Source organism: Carlito syrichta, unplaced genomic scaffold (genome assembly GCF_000164805.1).
Source record: "Carlito syrichta isolate Samal-C Ts95f unplaced genomic scaffold, Tarsius_syrichta-2.0.1 Scaffold315142, whole genome shotgun sequence".
Taxonomy (NCBI): Eukaryota; Metazoa; Chordata; class Mammalia; order Primates; family Tarsiidae; genus Carlito; species Carlito syrichta.
In genome coordinates, this window is record NW_007259238.1 from 181,894 (window position 1) to 201,612 (window position 19,719).

Sequence of the window (19,719 nt, forward strand, 5' to 3'; positions counted from 1 at the left end):
CCTCAGCCTTCCAAGTAGCTGGAACTACAGGCGCATGCCACCATGCCCAGCTAATTTTTTATTTATTGTAGAGACGAGGTCTCGCTAAGTTGCCCAGGCTGGTCTCGAACCCACAGGCTCAGGCAGTCCACTTGCCTCGGCCTCCCAAATTGCCGGGATTACAGGCTGAGCCACCAAACCTGGCCCCTTGTAAATTTTTGATGTTACTTTTAAGTGCCAAAGAGAAACTGATTACTACAGTGCATAATCTACTACAGAGGCAATGTGTTTGTGGCAGAAAGAACACTGGACTCAAAACCAGAAGTTGTAAGTTGTAAATATCCCCTTCACTAATTAGCTAAGTGCTTTTGGGAACGCAGAGTCTATCCTTCATCTACAAAATGAAGGGACTGAACCAGATGATTTAGCTCCAGAATTCCTATGCTAGGCATAAATTCTGTGAAAACTGCCTTAGTATTCAAGGATTAAAGGTTTTATTATGACAATTGTGGGCTTCTCACTCAGCAAATCAGATTATCTTATGGTTAAAGAGGTCATTGAGGTCACTTCTGCATATTCTTCTTGAGGGCACAGAATTCCCTTACACTGTTCCTAATGTAAAGTCTGTGGTGGTGTTTAGAGAACATATTAGAGCAGTGGGGTCTGCAGTGTGTAAGGATAGAAGCCTTATGAAGAAGTCCTCACCTTTAACTACCACAAAACAGGAGAGGGTATAGCGATCAAGTGTTCATTCAGGACTATGCTTCTGTAAAGAACTATACTCAGAGAAAGACACTGAGCCTCAGAAAAAGATAGGGGGAGGATGGCAGCCCCAGCTCCACGATGCCTAATGTGCAGATGTAATTAATAACTTCTTGTCTAATCTAACTCTGCAGAAGTCAGCATTTTTCTTAGAGATCCTTCACATCTGAGCGAGTACTCTATTAAGACAGTAGACCATCTAGAGATTTTGGGCAGGGAGTAAAGTGAATTGTAAAAAAAAAAAATTTTTTTTTTCATTTATGTATTATGATATTTGACATCTTAAAAAAAAAACCTTTCTGGTTGGGGAGAAACTGTCCCTCCGAGGCTAGTCATTTCTTAGAGGCAGCAAAGGGCCCAGGTACATCTTTGATATGCAGACTAACCAGTCCGGAAACATACCCCCTATAGCTGGTCTGCACACCCAGGAGACAGCATCCCTCTGCCTAATCATCCCAGGGCCAGGTGCCAGGCAATACAGGAACACCTGATAGCCTAGCCCGCTGAAATGATTCAGACTAGCCACTCTTGAACTATCTGCCCGCCCAGCTCTGCCTTTCCTGCAGAAACCCTAATAAAGGCACAGGCCAAAACCTGCCCCTGGTTCCTGTCTTCTGACTACCCTGTGTCATGTGGCCCTGTATGGTACGGCATCCCTCCTGTCTCTAGAACCTATGAGTATAATAAACTTTGCTTTTTCCTGGGCCTCTTACCCACATGACCATGTCATAAAAGAATATAAATGGAGGATAAGTAGCCATGGAGGTGTGGGGACTGCACATCTCTTCACTTATGTTAAATTCACTCATCTTTAAGTGTTTTAATCTCCATGTGGTAAAACCTCTTCCTTTTCATCCCTTCTGTCTAGGTACACTGGACATTACTTCATAACCACTTTATTATACTCCTTCTTCCTGGGATGCTTTGGAGTGGATCGATTCTGTTTGGGGCACACTGGCACAGCAGTAGGGAAGCTGTTGACACTTGGAGGACTTGGGATTTGGTGGTTTGTTGACCTTATTTTGCTTATTACTGGAGGGCTGATGCCAAGTGACGGCAGCAACTGGTGCACTGTTTACTAAAAAGAGCGGCGGCCATCGTGACCCAGGGAGGCAGGTGAGAGTTCGGGCTCCTGAATTCATCCCTACAGGCTCAAATGTTTTCTTTGATATCAGACTTGACCTTTCTTTTTCTCTTTGGAGGACAGGGGATAAGGAGACTTCTTTGGACTTTGGATTTTCAACCCAGAATTTCCCTCAGACTAGAAATGACAAGCAAACAGTGTTGTGGGACTCAAATGTGTACCCTTCCTCATGTACCAAACATAAAAGACAGGGATTAACTTTTTTTTCTTGAATTGGAGTCTCACTCCGTCGCCCAGGCTGGAGTGTAGTGGCATGCTCACGGCCACCACAGCCTCGACCTGCTGGGCTCAGGCAATCCTTCTGCCTCAGCCTTCCAAGTAACCGGAATTAGAGGCACGCGCTACCAAGCCCAGCTATTTTTTTTTTTTTTATTTAGTGTAGAGATGAGGTGTCACCAGGTTGCCTGGGCTATTCTTGAACCCTTGGGCTCAGGCAGTCCCCTCACCTCGGCCTCCCAAAGTGCTGGGATTACAGGCTTGAGCCACCATGCCCAGCCGGGACTAATTTATAAGCTGCAAAAGGATTTCCATTCTCTTTATTTCTGTACATTGCTATGTCTTCAATCTTTTGAAGCAAGTGGACTTGACAGAATGAGCAAAGTGAATATTTTTATCCACGTGCCTTTTGTGACCCTGAGTCTTCATGCAGAGGGGATGTGAAGCTGAGCCAATGAAAATCTTCAGCAGAAGTAGAAATGGCCGTGGATTTTAACACACACTGAAATTCTGAATTTAAAATGAAGAATAAATTTTGCCAACCTGGAGTGCTGTCTGAGTATTTTCATTAGGGAGAGTGAAATTCAAAATTATATTTGATTTGCAGAAAGCTAGGCATTTGAAATGAACCATCCTTTTTTTTTTTTTTTTTTTTTTTTTTTTTTGAGTAGGGGTCTCATTGTATCGCCCAGTCTGGAGTGCAGTGGCATGATCACGGTTCACCCAGCCTCGACCTCTTGGGCTCAAGCCATCCTCCCACCTCAGCCTCCCAAAGTGCTGGGCTCATAGGCGTGAGGCACTGCCCCTGGCCCAAACCACCCTGTTAACAAACCCTATTGTCTCACCAATACTATGCTCCAAAGGCAGTATATGCAGTGTAATAATTTCTTCATTCCAGTTATGTTTTGAAAGCCAGCACTATTAGACATGTAAGTTGAGCTATTCCTCTTGGCAGAATTGTCCTATCTAAAGATTAGCATTTACCAGTTTATGGAACCCATGTTATAGGCTGATAAAAAATATTTCATACAAGTTTCCGTAAAACTATTCTTCACAATTAGTTACAATAAAGTGAGGAGCCTCATGACCTTGGAAAAAAAAACACACTCCTGCTTAGGATGTGATTTACAGAGACAGTGAGAAGCTGAACACATTCTCAGAATAAGCACAGTAATAAATGCCGTCACTGTGGGCTACAGTAGTCAGAAAGGGACCTGATCAAGCTTTTGCATTCCCAAATCACTGGGAATAAGAGGAAATATACCGAATTATAAGTGGCTTCAGAAACTCAACTCCCATCCTTTGCAATCTAAGTTAAAAAGAACTTTTTTTTTTTTTTTTTTAGTTGGAGTCTCACTCTGTCACCCAGGCTAAAGGGCAGTGGCACGCTCCTGGCCACCGCAGCCTCCACTGCTGGGCTCAGGCGATCCTTCAGCCTCAGCCTTCCAAGTAGCTAGAACCACAGGCACATGCCATCATGCCCAAAAAAGAACTATTAATTATAAAATAAAAGGTGGACTTTTATGGCCAAGTCAAATGAAAAGCCTGTTATTTAGAAAAACTTAAAAATTCTAGAAACAATCGAGATAGACCTCACTCAGCATTTACCTCATGATAATTAAAGACCAAGAATCATAGTTAAGATAGCTTCCCTAGATACAGACTACATTTTGTAGCAGCTTTCCTAATTATTTCTGCTTTATCACCCCTGATTAATATGATTATAGTTCTTATATTTTTAAAAGTGACAACTGTGTAAAAAAAATTAAAATATTTTCTGTTCTGTCTTGAAAGTTCACACTGACCTTAACCTTGCTTATAGCAGAAACAGTTGGTAGACTCTGAATTTGTAACCTCTATACCCTAAGAAAGTAGTTTTTAAACTATTGTGAGTCATGAAGAAATGAGACCCTCTCCCCAGAAAAATGCACATGTACATAAAAGTTTGCATAGGAGGTTCAAGGATGCCATATTTTAAAACAAAACAAAAAACACCTCACTTCTAAAGAAAGTCTAGAAAACAGAAACTAAAGTTAAACTCTTACCCAAAATAAATCACTACTTTAAACCTTATCAAGTCTTACCTCATCTCACACTTTTTTTAATCCCCTAAAGATATTCATAAATTGCATCAAAGGTTGTTTTCTTTAAAAAATAAAAAACTGGCCAGGCTCGGTGGCTCAGCCTGTAATCCTGCACCTTTGGGAGGCTGAGGTGAGTGGATTGCCTGAGCGCACGAGTTCGAGACCCGCCTGGGCAGGCAAGACCTCATCTCTACAATAAATCAAAAAAATTAGCCGGGCGTGGTATCGCATGCCTGTAGTTCCAGCTACTTGGAAGGCTGAGGCGGAAGGATCGTCGGAGCCTGGCAGGTCGAGGCTGCGGTGGCTGGGAGCGGCCACTGTACTCCAGTCTGGGCGACACTGAGACTCCAACTCAAAAAATAAAAAATAAAAATAAAAACTCTAGCAGCTCCAAGACTTGAAACCATTCTTATCTGGAGGAAGAGCTTGGTTAAGAAGCTTAAAGTCTTATACCCTCTATCTTCAAAATAAAAAAAGCTAAAAGCCTGTAAATTATTGGAAGAAACTGTGTTATAGAAGAAGGCCCCCTCACAGAAAAGCTGTTGGAGACAAAAGTTTTTCCCATTGCTAGAGTGATAGTCTGAGAATCACTGATAATATTCCTGTATGACAATTGCAAGTGTCACTTTCAACTTGACTTCTCATCCTCTATGTATCCACAAACCCTGGCCAAATGTGATACAACCTGAAAAACTCACTAAAGAGGATTATTAAAAAATCGATGGCCTTTGCACTCGATTCAGGTTGCTTCTCAACATGTAGGAGATCGATCTATTTGTCTATGTGCATGTTATATTTAGTTGGAGAAGTTTTGAGCTAAGAAAGTATCCCTTTCTCAAGGTTAAATTAGAAACAGTGCCTGGTTTTTGGTTGTTTCCTATCTTTAAATAAAATTTTATCAGTTCTGCCAGACTTCCTGGCACCATGTCCTTCTTCCACTTGGCTTAGTAAGGTTTTTAGCAGCAGTATGGCACTCTCAACCTAATGATCCCTAAAGGTGTGTGTGTGTGTGTGTGTGTGTGTGTGTGTGTGTGTGTGTTTAAAGTGTCCATTTTTCTTAGAAGAAAGAGTTCCTAAAGCCCCTCACCATTTTTGGCACATCTTCAATACAAACCAGGTAATATAACTTTGGTTTTGTTAGGTAATCTCTTTTTAAGGCAAGATAATTAATTAATTATTTCAGGTGTCACAGTCAGGAACAAAGTTTGACTTCCCCGACGAACAACGATGGAAAGGGAATCACTGTCCTTAACAGCTTCAGTAACATCAGTTGTGGTAGTAACAGGTTGCCCATTTATGCTGACAATCACGTCATGGTCTCTCAACCCAGAGCTAGGAGAGGGAAAAAAAGAAAAAGAATTATGAAACTACAAGAAGAGTTTTACTTATCCCCATCTGGAATGTAATGCCTTTCTCGTGGCACTACTGTTTTGGTGGCATTAAATCTAGAAACCAGAAAACCAGAAATAGCCTCAATCCTTGCAAATCTGAGGGCTGCTCGAAAATATGCTGCAAGATCACCAGGACAATAGTACTGCTTACCTTTATACAATTAACATCCTAGCAGAATCATGTAAGACGTTTACTCCTCCCATTTATTGGATTTGGTTTGGAATGGGAAGTTTAGCTTTTAGTTAATCTCTGACCTCTGTTAACCTCAAGCATGCTCCCAGACTCACTAGCAAAAGTGAAAGGCTCAAGCACGCGTTTTCCCCAGACAGTTACACTGTGATCTTTTTGGTTTGGACAGTCCACCAACTTGCCCATCTTAAGCAAGTTTATGGAGCTGGAAAGTGTGCTAAGCCGTATCATAGACCTTCTGCTTCCAGTAAATCAAAAACCAGTCAACCTTCCAAGTCTAAATACTTAAAGCTATGGCTCTAGGCATCTTTTCCCAAAGTTGTGATTATATTCAGTCTCCAATGTAACTGCTTTGCATAGAATATATATTCTAAAAGCAAAAGCCACCTCCAAATATGAAACACTGCAGTAAATAGCCATGTTAATGCTTTGTCTTAAAGGTGAAAATAGGCTGGAAGAGGAACATCAAATTAAATGACCTCCAGGACATACCATGTAAGAGAAATGGGAAACTCAAGGAAGAATGATAATTTGGTAGTATTATCAAGATACATGGAGTTTAAAAAGAAACAGGAAATGTAAAGAAAGAGGATGTGAAGAAAAGCTTGAATGTAGAGCTGAAAGCAGGAAAAGCTTTAGAACAAGGATAGTTTAGAAGGATGCCTTATCCTAGTGCTGTGAGCAGAAAAACAGAAAAAGAAACCTGTGAATTGTTGCTGATAGCCCACACCAAATGTGAGACACTAAGGCTCAGACAGGATAAATGGCCTTTCTCGTGTCACACAACTTGTAAGAGGCTAAAGTAGAATTTGATCCTGGATCTTTCAGACTTGAAAGCCCATCTTCTGCTACTGTCACTCTGCCTCTCAGAAACACAAAAGCAGGATCACAGAAGGGTTAAACCAGGGTCCACATCTCTGCTCTCTGTACCACAGCTGCTTCCTCAGTAAAATAATACACATATCATAATGATGTTAGGGTACATACAAGTATATGAAACATTTTTCTTTTTAGTTGGACTCTCACTCTTGCCCAGGCTGGTGTGCAGTGGAATGCTCACCTGCCACCACAGCCTCGACCTGCTGAGCTTAGGCGATCCTTCCGCCTCAGCCTTCCAAGTAGCTGGAACTATTGGCGCACGCCACCACACCTGGCTAATCTTTTATTTATTATCTATAATATTGTCTATAATTATTATCTACAATTGGGTACATGGGGAGGACCCAAAAACTCAGGAATTTATTTATAAAAAACTGTGTATTCTTAAATGTTTACGTTTCAGTCACCTTCAAAGTACTCTCCATTTGATGCAGTACACCTATTGAGACGCTTTTTCCAATTTTGGAACTCATCAATTTTGATGCTTTTAGTGCCTCTTCTGTTTTTGTTTCACCTCTTCACCTCGACAAAACATTTTCCTTTGAGGACTTTTTTCATCCAGGGATACAAAAAAAGTCACTAAATCTGGTGAATGTGGAGGGTGGGGCAGAGAGGTCATGTTGTTTTGGGTCAAAAAACTGCTGAACACTCAGTGGGGTGTGGACAAGTTCGTTGTCATGGTGTGAGGAACCAGTCACCTGTTTGCCACAACTCGGGGCATTTCTTCTACAAATCGTGATGCAACCTTCTCAAAATTTCCAGATAAAAACTTTAGTTGATTGTTTGATCTGGAGGAACAAATTCCGAATGTACAAAGAGCCCGCCCTCCAAAAATTAATTCCAAATTTTTTGGAATTAAATTAGTAAAAGCCAGAAAGAATGGATTTCTCTTTATCACTGTCTTCCAACAGTAATTCGCCTTTTTTTTTTGAGTCAGAGTCATACACAGTCGTCAGGCTGAAGTGCAGTGACACGCTCAAAGCCCTGGCAGCCTCAACCTGCTGGGCTCAGGTGATCCTTCTGCCTCAGCCTCTAAGTAACTTCACAGGAGCATGCCACCATGCCCAGCTAATTTTTTTGATTTATTGTAGAAACAAGGTCTCGTCAAGTTGCCCAGACTGGTGTTAAACCCCTGAACTCAGCAATCCTCTGGCCTCTGCCTCCCAAAGTACTGGGATCACAGACTTGAGCCAACACGGCCAGCCTATTCTCTCACATTTTAACATACATACGAGTCACCAGGAGGTTTTGTTTAAAATGAAGGTTCTGATTCAGTGGATCAAAAGTGTGCCTGTGATTGCATTTCTAGCAAGCTCCAGCTGAATCTAATGTTCCTGATCTAGAGACCATATTTTGAGTAGCAGGGACTTAGCTGAAAAAATAGCTTTGGCCTTGAACCAGAAGTTAAAAACAAGGGAAAGGGGGGTTGGAGAAAGGGAGGAACTAGGAAAATCTAGAAAAGCCTGGGACAAGCCAAATTTAGTAACATGAGAGCAAACACCTAGCATGCTAAACAATTATTGCCCTGTTATTTCTTTCCCCCTAGTGAAAGCGTTGCCATAATCTAACCAAAACAGTGAGAGAGAGGTCATGAAGAAGTACAAGACAGAAACCCAGGAGAATCATATTTGTAGGAAAGCAACCTCAGTAGTTCGTATGAAATGTTTCAAAACAGCAGTGAAGTCAGCTGGAGAACCTTATCTAGGAGGCTGTTCTAGCTGCTGCTTACTACATGGGTTGTAGAGCTGGCCTCTGATACTGTCATCCAGAGTTCAAAGAAAAAAAGCATTTTAAAACAACTAAAACATGTACTAAAACGTTTAACACTCTGGATTCTTCCTATTCTTAATAACTACCAATAGTTAATAGTTATTAATACCAATAACTAATCATTATCAATTACTTAATAGCTTAATAGTAACTATTCATATTGAAAGGATAGATCTAGGAATTCTCTTCAAAATTAACTTAAACTTATGAGTTCTTGGACTATAGAGAACTATCTCCCTCCAAAAGAAGAAAAGATTTTACAAATATACAAGTCTAAATCAGAATGTCCTATAGAAATGTAATGCAAGCCACATAGACAATTTTAAATTTTCTGGTAGGCACATTTTTAAAAAAATTTTAAACAGTTTAAATTCATTTTAATAACGTATCTTATTTAGGCCAGACACGGTAGCTCATGCCTGTAATCCCAGCACTTTGAGAGGCAAAGGTTAGAGGATTGCCTGAGCCCAGGTGGTACATGCCTGTAGTTGCAGCTACTTGGAAGGCTGAGGCCGGAAGGATCACCTGAACCCAGCAGGTTGAGGCTGCAGTGACAATGAGCGTGCCACTGTACTCCAATATGGGCGTAAGACTCAGTAAGACTCAAACTCAAAAAATAATAACATATCTTATTCAACAAAATATACCCAAAATATTACCATATTAACATGTGATAAGTATTATTTTATTTTTTTATATATATTTTTTAACATTTTTTATTTTAAAATTGTGGGGTATAAATTTTTTTTTTGAGTTAGTGTCTCACTCTGTGCAGTGGCACGCTCACAGCCACCCCAGCATCAACCTGCTGGGCTGAGGCAATCCTTCTGCCTCAGTCTTCCAAGTAGCTGGAACTATAGGCGTGTGCTACCACACCCAGCTAATTTTTTTTTTATTGTAGAGATGAGGTTTTGCCAAGTTGCCCAGGTCATTCTCGAACCCATGAGCTCGGGCAATCCCCTCATCTTGGCCTCTCAAAGTACTGGGATTACAGGCTTGAGCCATCGCACCCAACTATTTTTAAAATTATTAATAGGTATTTTACACTGTCTTATCTAAGTCTTCGAAATTCACTCAAAACAGCATACACCCCCAAGATACTACTATACATTGATAATAATACCTTATACGATGCAGTGATTAAAGTGGAATGCAGTTCTTTCTAAACAAAAAAGGTATATTTTTAAAAAGTTTTTTTGAGTCAGAGTCTCACTCTGTCGTCTCCCAAACTAGAGTGCAGTGGCACATTCATGGCTACTGCAGCCTCAACCTGCTGGGCTCAGGCAATCCTTCCACTTCAGCCTTCCAAGTAGCTGGGACTATAGGGGTGCGCCACCATGCCCAGCTAATTTTTTAATTTACTGTGGAGATGAGGTCTCACCAAGTTGCCCAGGCTGGTCTCAAACCTGTGGGCTCAGCCAATCATCTTGCCTCGGCCTCCCAAAGTGCTGGGATTATAGGCGTGAGCCACCATGCCTGGGCTAAAAAAATATTTTACATTGTTTCTGGTTGGTTGGTTGGTTTGGAGTCAGGATCTCACTCTGTTGCCCAGGCTGGAGAGCAGTGGCACAATCATAGCTCACTGCAGCCTCGACCTCCTGGACCCAGGCGATCCTTCCACCTCAGCCTCCTGAGTAGCTGGGACTATAGGCATCCACCACCATGCCCAGCTAATTTTTTTTAAAAACTTTTGGGCCAGGTGTGATGGCTCAAGCCTCTAATCCCAGCACTTTGGAAGGCCGAGGCAAGAGGATTGCCTAAGCCGAGGGGTTCAAGACCAGCCTGGGCAACTTGGTGAGACCTCATCTCTACAATGTATCAAAAAATTAGACAGGCATGGTTGTGCGTGCCTGTAGTTCTGGCTACTTGGAAGGCTGAGACAGAAGACTTGCCAGAGCCCAGCAGGTCAACACTGGGGTGCCCATGAACATGCCACTGCACTCCAGCCTGCGCACCAGAGTGAGACTCAGACTCAAAAAAAAATTTTTTTTTGTAAAGACAAGGACTTACTATGTTGTCCAGGCTGGTCTTGAACTCCTGGGCTCAAGTGATCCTCCCACCCCAGCCTCCCAAAGTGCTGGATTTACAGACGTGAGCCACCATGCCCAGCCAACACTGCTTCTGGGTTTTTTAGTTTAAATTAATTAAAATTAAGTAAAACTTAAAATTCAGTTCCTCAGTCACACTGACCACATTTCACATATTCAGTATGCACTGTGTGTAGGTAGTGGCCACCACATTGGACAGAGCAAGTCTAAATCCTACATGCATTCACCATGGCACACATCTAGGAAAAATAAAGGTGGATAGACAAAGGCCTGCACTTCTCTTACCTTTCAGCAGCTGTTCCTTGAATCACTTCATAGACAAAAACCCCGGAATTCACATCAGGGAAATCCGGGTCTTGCCTTTTCATTTCTCGAAGAAGGCTAAGAGAAGTGGAAGGTTAGGAAACATAGTAAATTCATCTTCTGAGGCTGGTAAAAGCCTGGAACTTTTAGTAGCTACTCTGGCTGTTCTGCTCAAGGCTCACAGGGCCCGGTGAGGATTCCATCAAGCCAGTCACAATAATCCCCTTCTGGCTGCACTCTGATCCTCTATGCCAAAGCCTAGAACCACGAGATAGTATAAAGTACAGCCAATAGTGAAAGGAACTCTGCAGTTCACACTGACGCAGGCAGAGGCAGATACGTCCTGAGACAAATAAGGCCTATGGCCACAAGAGGACCTAGCTGCAGTCCAAATACTCCAACTTTTCTGTTAAGACTGTCCAGCCAGCTGGGCGCGGTGGCTCGCACCTATAATCCCAGCACTTTGAGAGGCAGAGGCAAGAGGATTGCCTGAGCTCAGGAGTTCAAGACTAGCCTGAGCAACATGGCGAGACCTTATCTCTACAATAAACCATAAAATTAGCCAGGCCTGGTGGTGCACACCTGTAGTTCCAGTTACTTGGAAGGCTGAGGCAGAAGGATTGCCTGACCCCAGGTGGTTGAGGCTGCGTTGGCTATGAACATGCCACTGTACTCCAGCCTGGGTAACAGAGTGACACACTAACTAAAAAAAAAATTGTCCAGCCATGGCTTTTGCCCCTGAAAAACAACCCAGACATATGAAAAACAGCCTAGACATATTCAAGCTCGTGCTTACTTCATAGTGAGGGGCAGCATTCGCAGACCCAGATATTTCTTCTGTGAAAGAGCCTTTCCTGGAAAGGAAAGTGATGATGTGTCACTGACAACAAACTTCTTTCCTTTTGGCAGAGCTTAAAAGACACCGAGTTCCAGAATCTCTTTGCTGTTATCGCTGCCCTTTCAGGCCACCCCCATGAAACACATGCTTTGGGGAACCTTTGTCATTAGCACATACATTCCTCCCACCCCCCTCCCCACCTCTAGCCCACAGATTGCATTTCCACCTTAGCTCAAACTTAATATGTCTGGGTACAACTCAAGCTTAGTTTCGTGTCTAGTTCCCCATTATTGCACCCAAGCCATCATTATAGGAACTGAGAACCAGTGACCCAGTAGTCTACAGGACTCAAACGGCTGTCTCCACAAAAGATTGGGTGCTCCTGAAAAACCCAAGAGGAGACCAAAAAATTCCAGCTCCCTTTACCTTTCAACTGGCGATCATGGTGTTCTGCCAAGAACTGTCTAATTCGATCTGAGGGAATGGCAAAGGAGATTCCTGCAGTTACCTTCAATGTATTTATGCCAATCACATCACCATCCTGGCAAGGGAGGAGACATCAGTCACGAAGGTTTGCAAACTGAACAATGCAAAACCAGGACAAGCAATGGAAGGAGTGAAGCTAGTCACTTAGGGTCAGAAAACAGAGGGGTAAGAGGAAATGTGTACTTCTTTAACAGAGAGCCATGGGCAAATTTATAAGGCAAATTGTGTGTCAGGTCAGCAAAGGGGGGCTGCCCATGTGCAGAAGTTACTGTCTTCTCAGGGACAAAGGGTCAAGGCTACTGAGGATTTTTCGTTTTTAAACTTGAGCCCACTTTTTCCTTTAGTAAGTTTCATTGATTTTAAAAGTGAGCCGCAGTTTGTATTTTGACATAGATAAGAAAACAAGGAGTAGTTGTCTTTTTATTACTTATATGAAACTAAAACTAAACATGGAAAAAGGCAAAAAGCTGTTGGAGTGTCAGTAACACTTCATCAACACTAATCAGAAGAATTAGCAAAATTTTGGGAACAAAGCTCTGCTAAACTAAGAGATGAGGTAGAAAATACTTTCCTTTTAATGCACTTCATCATCCTTTAGCCTTTGTTAGGTAATGAAAAGGATAGAAAAATATTTCTGATCATATTAAAATATAGGCTGGGCATGTGTAATTCCAGCACTTTGGGAGGCTGGGGTGGGAGGATCACTTGATCCCAGGAGTTTGAGATCAGCCTGGACAACATAGTAAGACCAAGTGTCTACCAAAAAAAAATTTATTAATTAGCCAGACATGGTGGTACACACCTGTAGTTCCAGCTACTTGGGAGGCCAAGGTGGGAGGACCATTTGAACCCAGGAGTTGGTGGTTACAGTGAGCCATGATCATGCCACAGCACCTCACACGGCAACAGAGCAAGACCCTGTCTCTTCAAAACAGCAATTTGTTTATAAAATACAGATTATAATTCATTATGACTGGAGTGTGGCCTGAAATTCTGTTCTAGTAAACTCATCGTCTAATGAAGGAGGCAAGGATTAAAAAAGCACGCAGGGCTGGGCTCAGTGGCTCAGCCTGTAATCCCAGCACTTTGGGAGGCCGAGGTGAGTGGATTGCCTGAGTCCACAGTTCAAGACCAGTCCAGGCAACTTGGTGAGACCTCATCTCTACAATAAATCAAAAATTAACTGGGCCTGGTAGTGCGCACCTATAATTCCAGCTACTTGGAAGGCTGAGGCGGAAGGATCTCCAGAACCCAGCAGGTCGACGCTGGAGTGGCAGTGAGCATGCCACTGCACTCCAGCTGGGCAATAGAGACTCCAACTCAAAAGAAAAAAAAAACATGCAATGCGCTGGGCATGGTGGCTCATGCCTATAATCCCAGCACTTTGGGAGGCCAAGGTGGGAGGATTGCCTGAGCTCATGGGTCTGAGACCAGCCTGGGCAACTTGGCAAGACCTCATCTCTACAATAAATAAATAAATAATTAGCCAGGCATGATGGCGTGCACCTGTAATTCCAGCTACCTGGAAGGCTGAGGCAGAAGGATTACCTGAGCCCAGCAGGTCGAGGCTGCGGTGGCCATGAGTGTGCCACTGCACTCCAGCCTGGACAACAGAATGAGACTCCAACTCAAAATAACAACAACAACGAAAAAAACATGCAATGCTATGAGTAAAAAGCACTCAGCTAGGCGCAGTGGCTCTACAATAAATAAATAATTAGCCGGGCATGATGGCGCGTGCCTGTAATCCCAACAATTTGGAAGGCCAAAGCAGAAGGATTGCTTGAGCCTAGAGGTTTGAGACCAGCCTGGGCCACAGAGCAAGACTTCGTCTTGACAAAAAAATCAAACAATTAGTTGGACATGGTGGTGTATGCCTATAGTCCCAGCTACTCAGGAGGCTGAGGAGGGAAGACCTCCTGAGCCTCAGAGGTCAAGGCTATGGTGAGCCATGATCATGCCACTACACTCCAACTTAGATGACAAGAGTGAGACCCTGACTCAAAAAAGAAAAAAAGCACTCAATAATTTTACATACAATTCGTTCTAAAAGCAAATGTGTCCGGGCACAGTGGCTCAAGCCTATAATCCCAGCACTTTGGGAGGCCAAGGCAAGAGGATTGCCTGACCCCATGGGTTTGAGACCAGCCTGGGCAACTTGGCGAGACCTCACCTCTACAATAAATCAAAAAAGTAGCCGGGCATGATGGCGCGTGCCTATAATTCCAGCTACTTGGAAGGCTGAGATGGAAGGATTGCCTGAGCCCAGCAGGTTGAGGCTGCAGTGGTTGTAAGCATACCACTGCACTCCAGCCTGGGCAATAGAGTAAGAGTCCGACTCAACAACAACAAAAAAGCAAATGTAACATTTAAAGAGAATCAAAAGCAGTCAGCTCAAAGGGACTCAGCATGATCACAGATGGTGTGTCAAACAGCCCTGCACTCTCTTATGTTTCCACATGTATCTGAACAACCAAAACCCTAACATTTACACTAGAAATGCTGCATAAATTTTAAGGATGAGATGCACACGAGCAGTGGATTCTGGTTGTGGCTTTTCTCTCATCTGTAAGCAAGTCTAGACCAAAAGCCCGAACAGACCATATTATGTAATTAGCATTTTTAGATGAGGGGCAGTTCTTAATCTGCAGCAACAGAGGGTCTTCAAGGGTTGACATGACATGACACACTTGGTCATTTGGCATCAATCTGGGCTTAATATCCAAGGCTTTTGGTAAGTAGTCAATGAACACAGAAACATTCTGAAGAGGGAGGTTTCGAAGTAAGCCAGAGCCAGAATCCTGGTGCCTTCACTGGGATGAGATCACTCACTAGAATGATAAAACCATCATCAATCTGGAATTTTTCCTAACCATTTACTTAAGATCCAGGGATAGAAAAGTACCATCCCATAGCTCTCTACACAAGAGCAGCACCCAAGTCTGCATCATGGAAAGTAAAGTCTTTGGAAATTAGTTAGAAACATGAAACAGCAAGCAAAGTGGTCACTTACCAAGTTCACCAGAGGTCCCCCAGAATTCCCGTGCTAGAGACAGAATGTGAAAAAGCTGTCAGTAAAGCCAGTAATGAATATATTTCTCCATGTCATTTATACATAGCTCCCAAAGGGCTTTACCTAAAGCAGCCTGCTATCGTGAGCTCTTGTTCCCTCAAGCTAGGTAAAACTGCGCCTCTGTCGCCACCACCTTCTACAGCCGAGGTGACCTCTATAACAGACCCTGGGAGACCACCCAATATCACAGATGCCAATGATCACATCACATAGGCTGCACTCTAACAGCATGCCATTCCATTTCTCCCGTGGGGATATAACTGAACTCTGCAAATCTCTAAAAGACCCAAGGGAAAAGAAGTCACCCTGACATCTTCTCACTGTCCTGCCGGTGTCTTATAAGCTGCAGATGGACCTCTTAAGTGTCTTACATTAATTATGGCATCAGTCTGGATGTAGTCTATGTCTGAATCCTTCAGGCCCAGCTCTTTGCCCCCTCGCTGTGTAGTACTGACAATTCCTGCGGTCACTGTGTTCTGCAGAGAAAATGGACTGCCCAAGGCCACCACGAACTCTCCAGCACGAAGGTCAGATGATCTTCCCAGCAGCAACACAGGAAGGTCAGTCTGCACAAGGTCAAGCACAGAGGAAAAGGACAAAAAGGGTGAAGAATAAATCAAGAGCAGAATTGGCCCATGTGGGTGTCTAACATATATATGACACCATCTCCACCATTTTGGCCCTTACTGTCTAAGAAGCACCGCCCACCCAGGTTCTACAACTGCCTTCTACTTCTTCCTCAAAGCTCAACTACCACCAAGCTCCCACTTGGTGATCAGGATCAGCCCTAAGGTCTAAAATGATCGCCTGAGCCCAGAAGGTGAAGGCTGCAGTGAGCCATGATCATGCCACTGTACTCCAGTCTGGACAACAGAGTGAGACTCTGACTCAGTCTGGACAACAGAGTGAGACTATGACTCACTCTGACTCACATGTTAATGTTGGTTGGTGTGCATAGCAAGGACCTCAAAGTATTCCTTAGCAGCTTTGAATCCATTGCAGTAATTTTTGGTAGCCTAAAACAATCAGAGAAATAATTTTCCCAGAAACAGTATCTATTTGAAGGAGTTGCAGGAGGGAAAAAAAGTCCGATCGATAGTTAATAGAAATTGTTAGGAATGTACAGACAGAGATGGAAGAAAATAAAAGAGGAAGTGAAGAAGACAGAAATCAGAAAAAAACAAATATTAGATAGAAAAGATGTGTGGGGCCGGGCGCGGTGACTCAAGCCTGTAATCTCAGCACTTTGGGAGGCCGAGATGAGAGGATTGCCTGAGCCTGCTGGTTCGAGACCATCCTGGGCAACGTGAGACCTCATCTCTACAATAAATTTTAAAAATTAGCCCGGCATGGTAGCGCGTGCCTGTAGTTCCGGCTACTTAGAAGGGTGAGGCAGAAGGATCGCCAGAATCCATGAGGTCAAAGCTGCAGTGACCGTGAGCATGCCACTGCACACCAGCCTGGCCAACAGAGACTTCAACTCAAAAAAAAGAAAAAGAAAAAGAAAAGAAAAGATGTGTGGGAGCAAAGTGGGAAAGAAAATATCAGCCAGTAGATGAAAATCCCCAAATACACAGGCTTGGGATTCAGCCCTCAGACACTCACATTTGGCTCAATCTTAATCAGGGCGAGATCCAATTTATGGTCGATGTCCTTGACAGTGGCCTCATACTGGACCCCACTCTGGAGCTCTACCTGAATCCGCTGCTGATTCGTGATGACATGAGCATTGGTGATGATGAGCCCATCCTCAGATACAATGAACCCAGAGCCACTGGAAGTGGGAATGTCCTTGCTGCTGAGAGGCGACCTGTCTCCACAAGGCAGGAGTATAAACAGAGGGCAGGAAAATCAGGGGATGTAGCCAGTCTGTGAGCCTCACATTTATTGAACACATCCCCATGACAGTTTTCTTAGACGTGTTACTCTTCCCTGTGTGTTTTTATTTTCTCCATGTGTCTGTGGACTCTGCATGGACGGTGCCCTGGCCATCTCTTGTGAACATGGCTGAGAGCCAGTTCCAGCTATCCTTTTCCTGGGACACTGCCGCCTTCTTCAGAGCTGGTCAGTGCGGCAACCCATGGGTCCTCCGCTGCAGAGAAGCCAACCTAATCCTAACACTGTGGGCAAAGTGGGCCTAGTGCCGAGATATCAAGGGCCCTGAAAGGAGGGAGTCAAAGCGCTCTGGTTCTGGCTTATTTCCACTAAGCCAGCTTTGTAGTGGACAAATTAATCCTGCTTTCTGGGTCTGGGTTTCCTTGCATGCAGACGAGAGGGGTGGGCAAGGTCACCATCAAGATGCCTACGACACTGCCATCACTGTTGTAAAAACACCTTCATAAAATTGATAAAAAGGCACAAGGTTAGGATTGCAATAGGGGCCAGTATTCTGTCATGTGTCCTGAGCCCCGGCGGGGAGAGGGGGTCAAAGGGGAGATGAGTAGCTGGTTGATAAGCTTATTTTCTCTTAAGTAACAATGAGCTCTTAGGTCATGCAGACCTCCCTGATGGCATCCGGAAGTTTGATCAGCGTAAGACCCTCCCACATACCTTCCATAGTTAAACAACCACTATTCACACAATGTGTAACTTCCTCAATTGCTCCTGCAGATGACATAAGCCTAAGACTGGTTTTTGAGATAATTTTCAGACTTTGCATTCAGGTGGACCAACAGACCCCACCCAAACCTGTGACCCATACCAAGGAACTGACTCCACTGGTCCTGTGACTGCCCCCAGCCCACCCAGAAACCGGCTCTGCCAGGAAGACCATTTTCAGCACCTCCATGACTTTATCCCCAACCAATCAGCAGTGCCTATTCCCTAGCCCCCGCCTACCAAATTATTATTATTATTATTATTATTATTATTTTTTAGTTGGAGTCTCACTCTGTCACCCAGACTGGAGTGCAGTGGCCGCTCCCGGCCACCGCAGCCTCGACCTGCTGGGCTCTGGCGATCCTTCCTCCTCAGCCTTCCAAGTAGCTGGAACTACAGGCGCGCGCTACCACGCCCGCTAATCTTTTGATTTATTGTAAAGATGAGGTCTCCCCAAGTTGCCCAGGCGGGTCTCGAACCCGCGGGTTCAGGCAATCCACTCACCTCAGCCTCCCAAATTATTTTTTTAAAACCCTACCCTAGGCTGGGTGCAGTAGCTCGTGCCTGTAACCCCATCACTTTGGGAGTCTGACATGGGAGAATCGCTTGAAGCCAGGAGTCCAAAACCCACCTGGGCAACATAGCAAAACCCCCTCCCTACAAAAAGGAAAAAAACAAACACCCTAGCCTAAAATTCTCAAAGAGGCAGATTTGAGAAATATCTACAATCAGCTGCTTTGCGATTATTAAACTTTCTCAATTACAGTTGTACTGTCCCCCTACATTGGCTCTTTTCGTGCAGCAGGCACATGGGCAGGTGTAACACTCACTGTCTCTTACATCCTACCTTAAATTTTGTCTGTGAGAGATGAGAGAGAAAAATGCCAGCCACTTCAGGCACAGGAGTTGCTCAGATTTGGAAGCCAGGATCCTTAGACTAAATGACCTTGAGCAGATATCTAGCCTCTTTAAGCCTGGGTTTCCTCGAAGCTGTTTTTTTTGGGGAGGGGGGGTTGTTTTGCGGTGATGGTGGGGGGTGTTGGCTGTTTGTGTTGCTTTTATTAAATGATGCTTGTAAAGGGCCCGAAGCAGGCAGGCACTCAGAACCCATCAGCGAGGTAGTGGACGTCCCCCTCCGGCCTCCTTTACCTTTGGAACAGCAGCAGGTGAACCACTGCCGGCGCCACCTTCTCCACCACCGCGGCGATGAAGTTGTACCGGCTCCTGAGCCGGCCCGCCCTGCTGGTCCCTGTGAAGAAACGCTCCAGGCTTGGGGGGACAGGCTCCCTAACCGCATCAGACCTCCTATCCCACATCTCTATCGCCTCTCTTTTCCCACTCTCCACTGTTCCCCGCCTTCCCCTCCTGTGCGGCCTTTAAGAATATACCTTGAGGGAACCAGACCTGTCATCATGGTTGGAAAAATATTTGTAGGCCGAGCTCGGTGGCTCAGCCTGTAATCCCGGCACTTTGGGAGTCCGAGGCGAGTGGACTGCCTGAGCCCGCGGGTTAGAGACCCGCCTGGGCAACTTGGCGAGACCTCATCTCTACAATAAGTCAAAAATTAGCCAGAAGTGCTAGCGCGCGCCTGCAGTCTGGCTACTTGAAAGACTGAGGAGGAAGACTGCCGGAGCCCAGCAGGGCGAAGCTGCAGTGGCTGTGAGTGTGCCACTGCATAAAAACCTGTCGCACAGGTTGGACGACAGAGTGAGATTTCAACTCAAAAAATAAATGAATAAATAAATAGATAAGGTAACGGCCAGCACAGTGGCTCATGCCTGTAATCCCAGTGCTTTGGAAGGTTGAGGAGGGAGGAACTCTTGAGGCCAAAAGTTCAGGACCAGCCTGAGCAACACAGCGAGACCCAGCCTCTACAAAACATTTTTTTTGGGGGGGGGGAGAGCAGTATTTTACATACAAGGCTGGTAATTTCTTCATTTGACTTCAGCCAATTTGTT

General features: G+C 44.3%; 2 protein-coding genes across 3 annotated transcripts in view; one reads left to right on the forward strand and one right to left on the reverse strand.

Annotated features, from left to right (window-relative positions):
- TM2D2 (TM2 domain containing 2) overlaps nucleotides 1-2,138 on the forward strand; it is a 9,683-nt gene extending 7,545 nt beyond the window's left edge. The window contains exons 4-5 of one of the 2 annotated variants that reach the window (XM_008072351.2): nucleotides 1,610-1,857; nucleotides 1,949-2,138. In XM_008072351.2, the coding sequence (XP_008070542.1) occupies nucleotides 1,610-1,823 (214 nt within the window). In that variant the 3' untranslated portion in view covers nucleotides 1,824-1,857; nucleotides 1,949-2,138. Of the gene's footprint in view, nucleotides 1-1,609 lie in introns of both variants that reach the window. The other variant, XM_008072350.2, reaches the window with a different exon arrangement.
- A 3,154-nt stretch (nucleotides 2,139-5,292) lies between these two features.
- Nucleotides 5,293-19,719, reverse strand: part of HTRA4 (HtrA serine peptidase 4) — a gene marked incomplete at its 5' end in the record, with an annotated part of 15,268 nt that continues 841 nt past the window's right edge. The window contains 8 exons of the mRNA XM_008072352.2: nucleotides 5,293-5,517; nucleotides 10,749-10,844; nucleotides 11,563-11,620; nucleotides 12,031-12,145; nucleotides 15,104-15,136; nucleotides 15,535-15,729; nucleotides 16,769-16,973; nucleotides 18,911-19,010. Coding sequence (XP_008070543.2) covers nucleotides 5,352-5,517; nucleotides 10,749-10,844; nucleotides 11,563-11,620; nucleotides 12,031-12,145; nucleotides 15,104-15,136; nucleotides 15,535-15,729; nucleotides 16,769-16,973; nucleotides 18,911-19,010 — 968 coding nt within the window. The remainder of the gene's footprint in view (nucleotides 5,518-10,748; nucleotides 10,845-11,562; nucleotides 11,621-12,030; nucleotides 12,146-15,103; nucleotides 15,137-15,534; nucleotides 15,730-16,768; nucleotides 16,974-18,910; nucleotides 19,011-19,719) is intronic.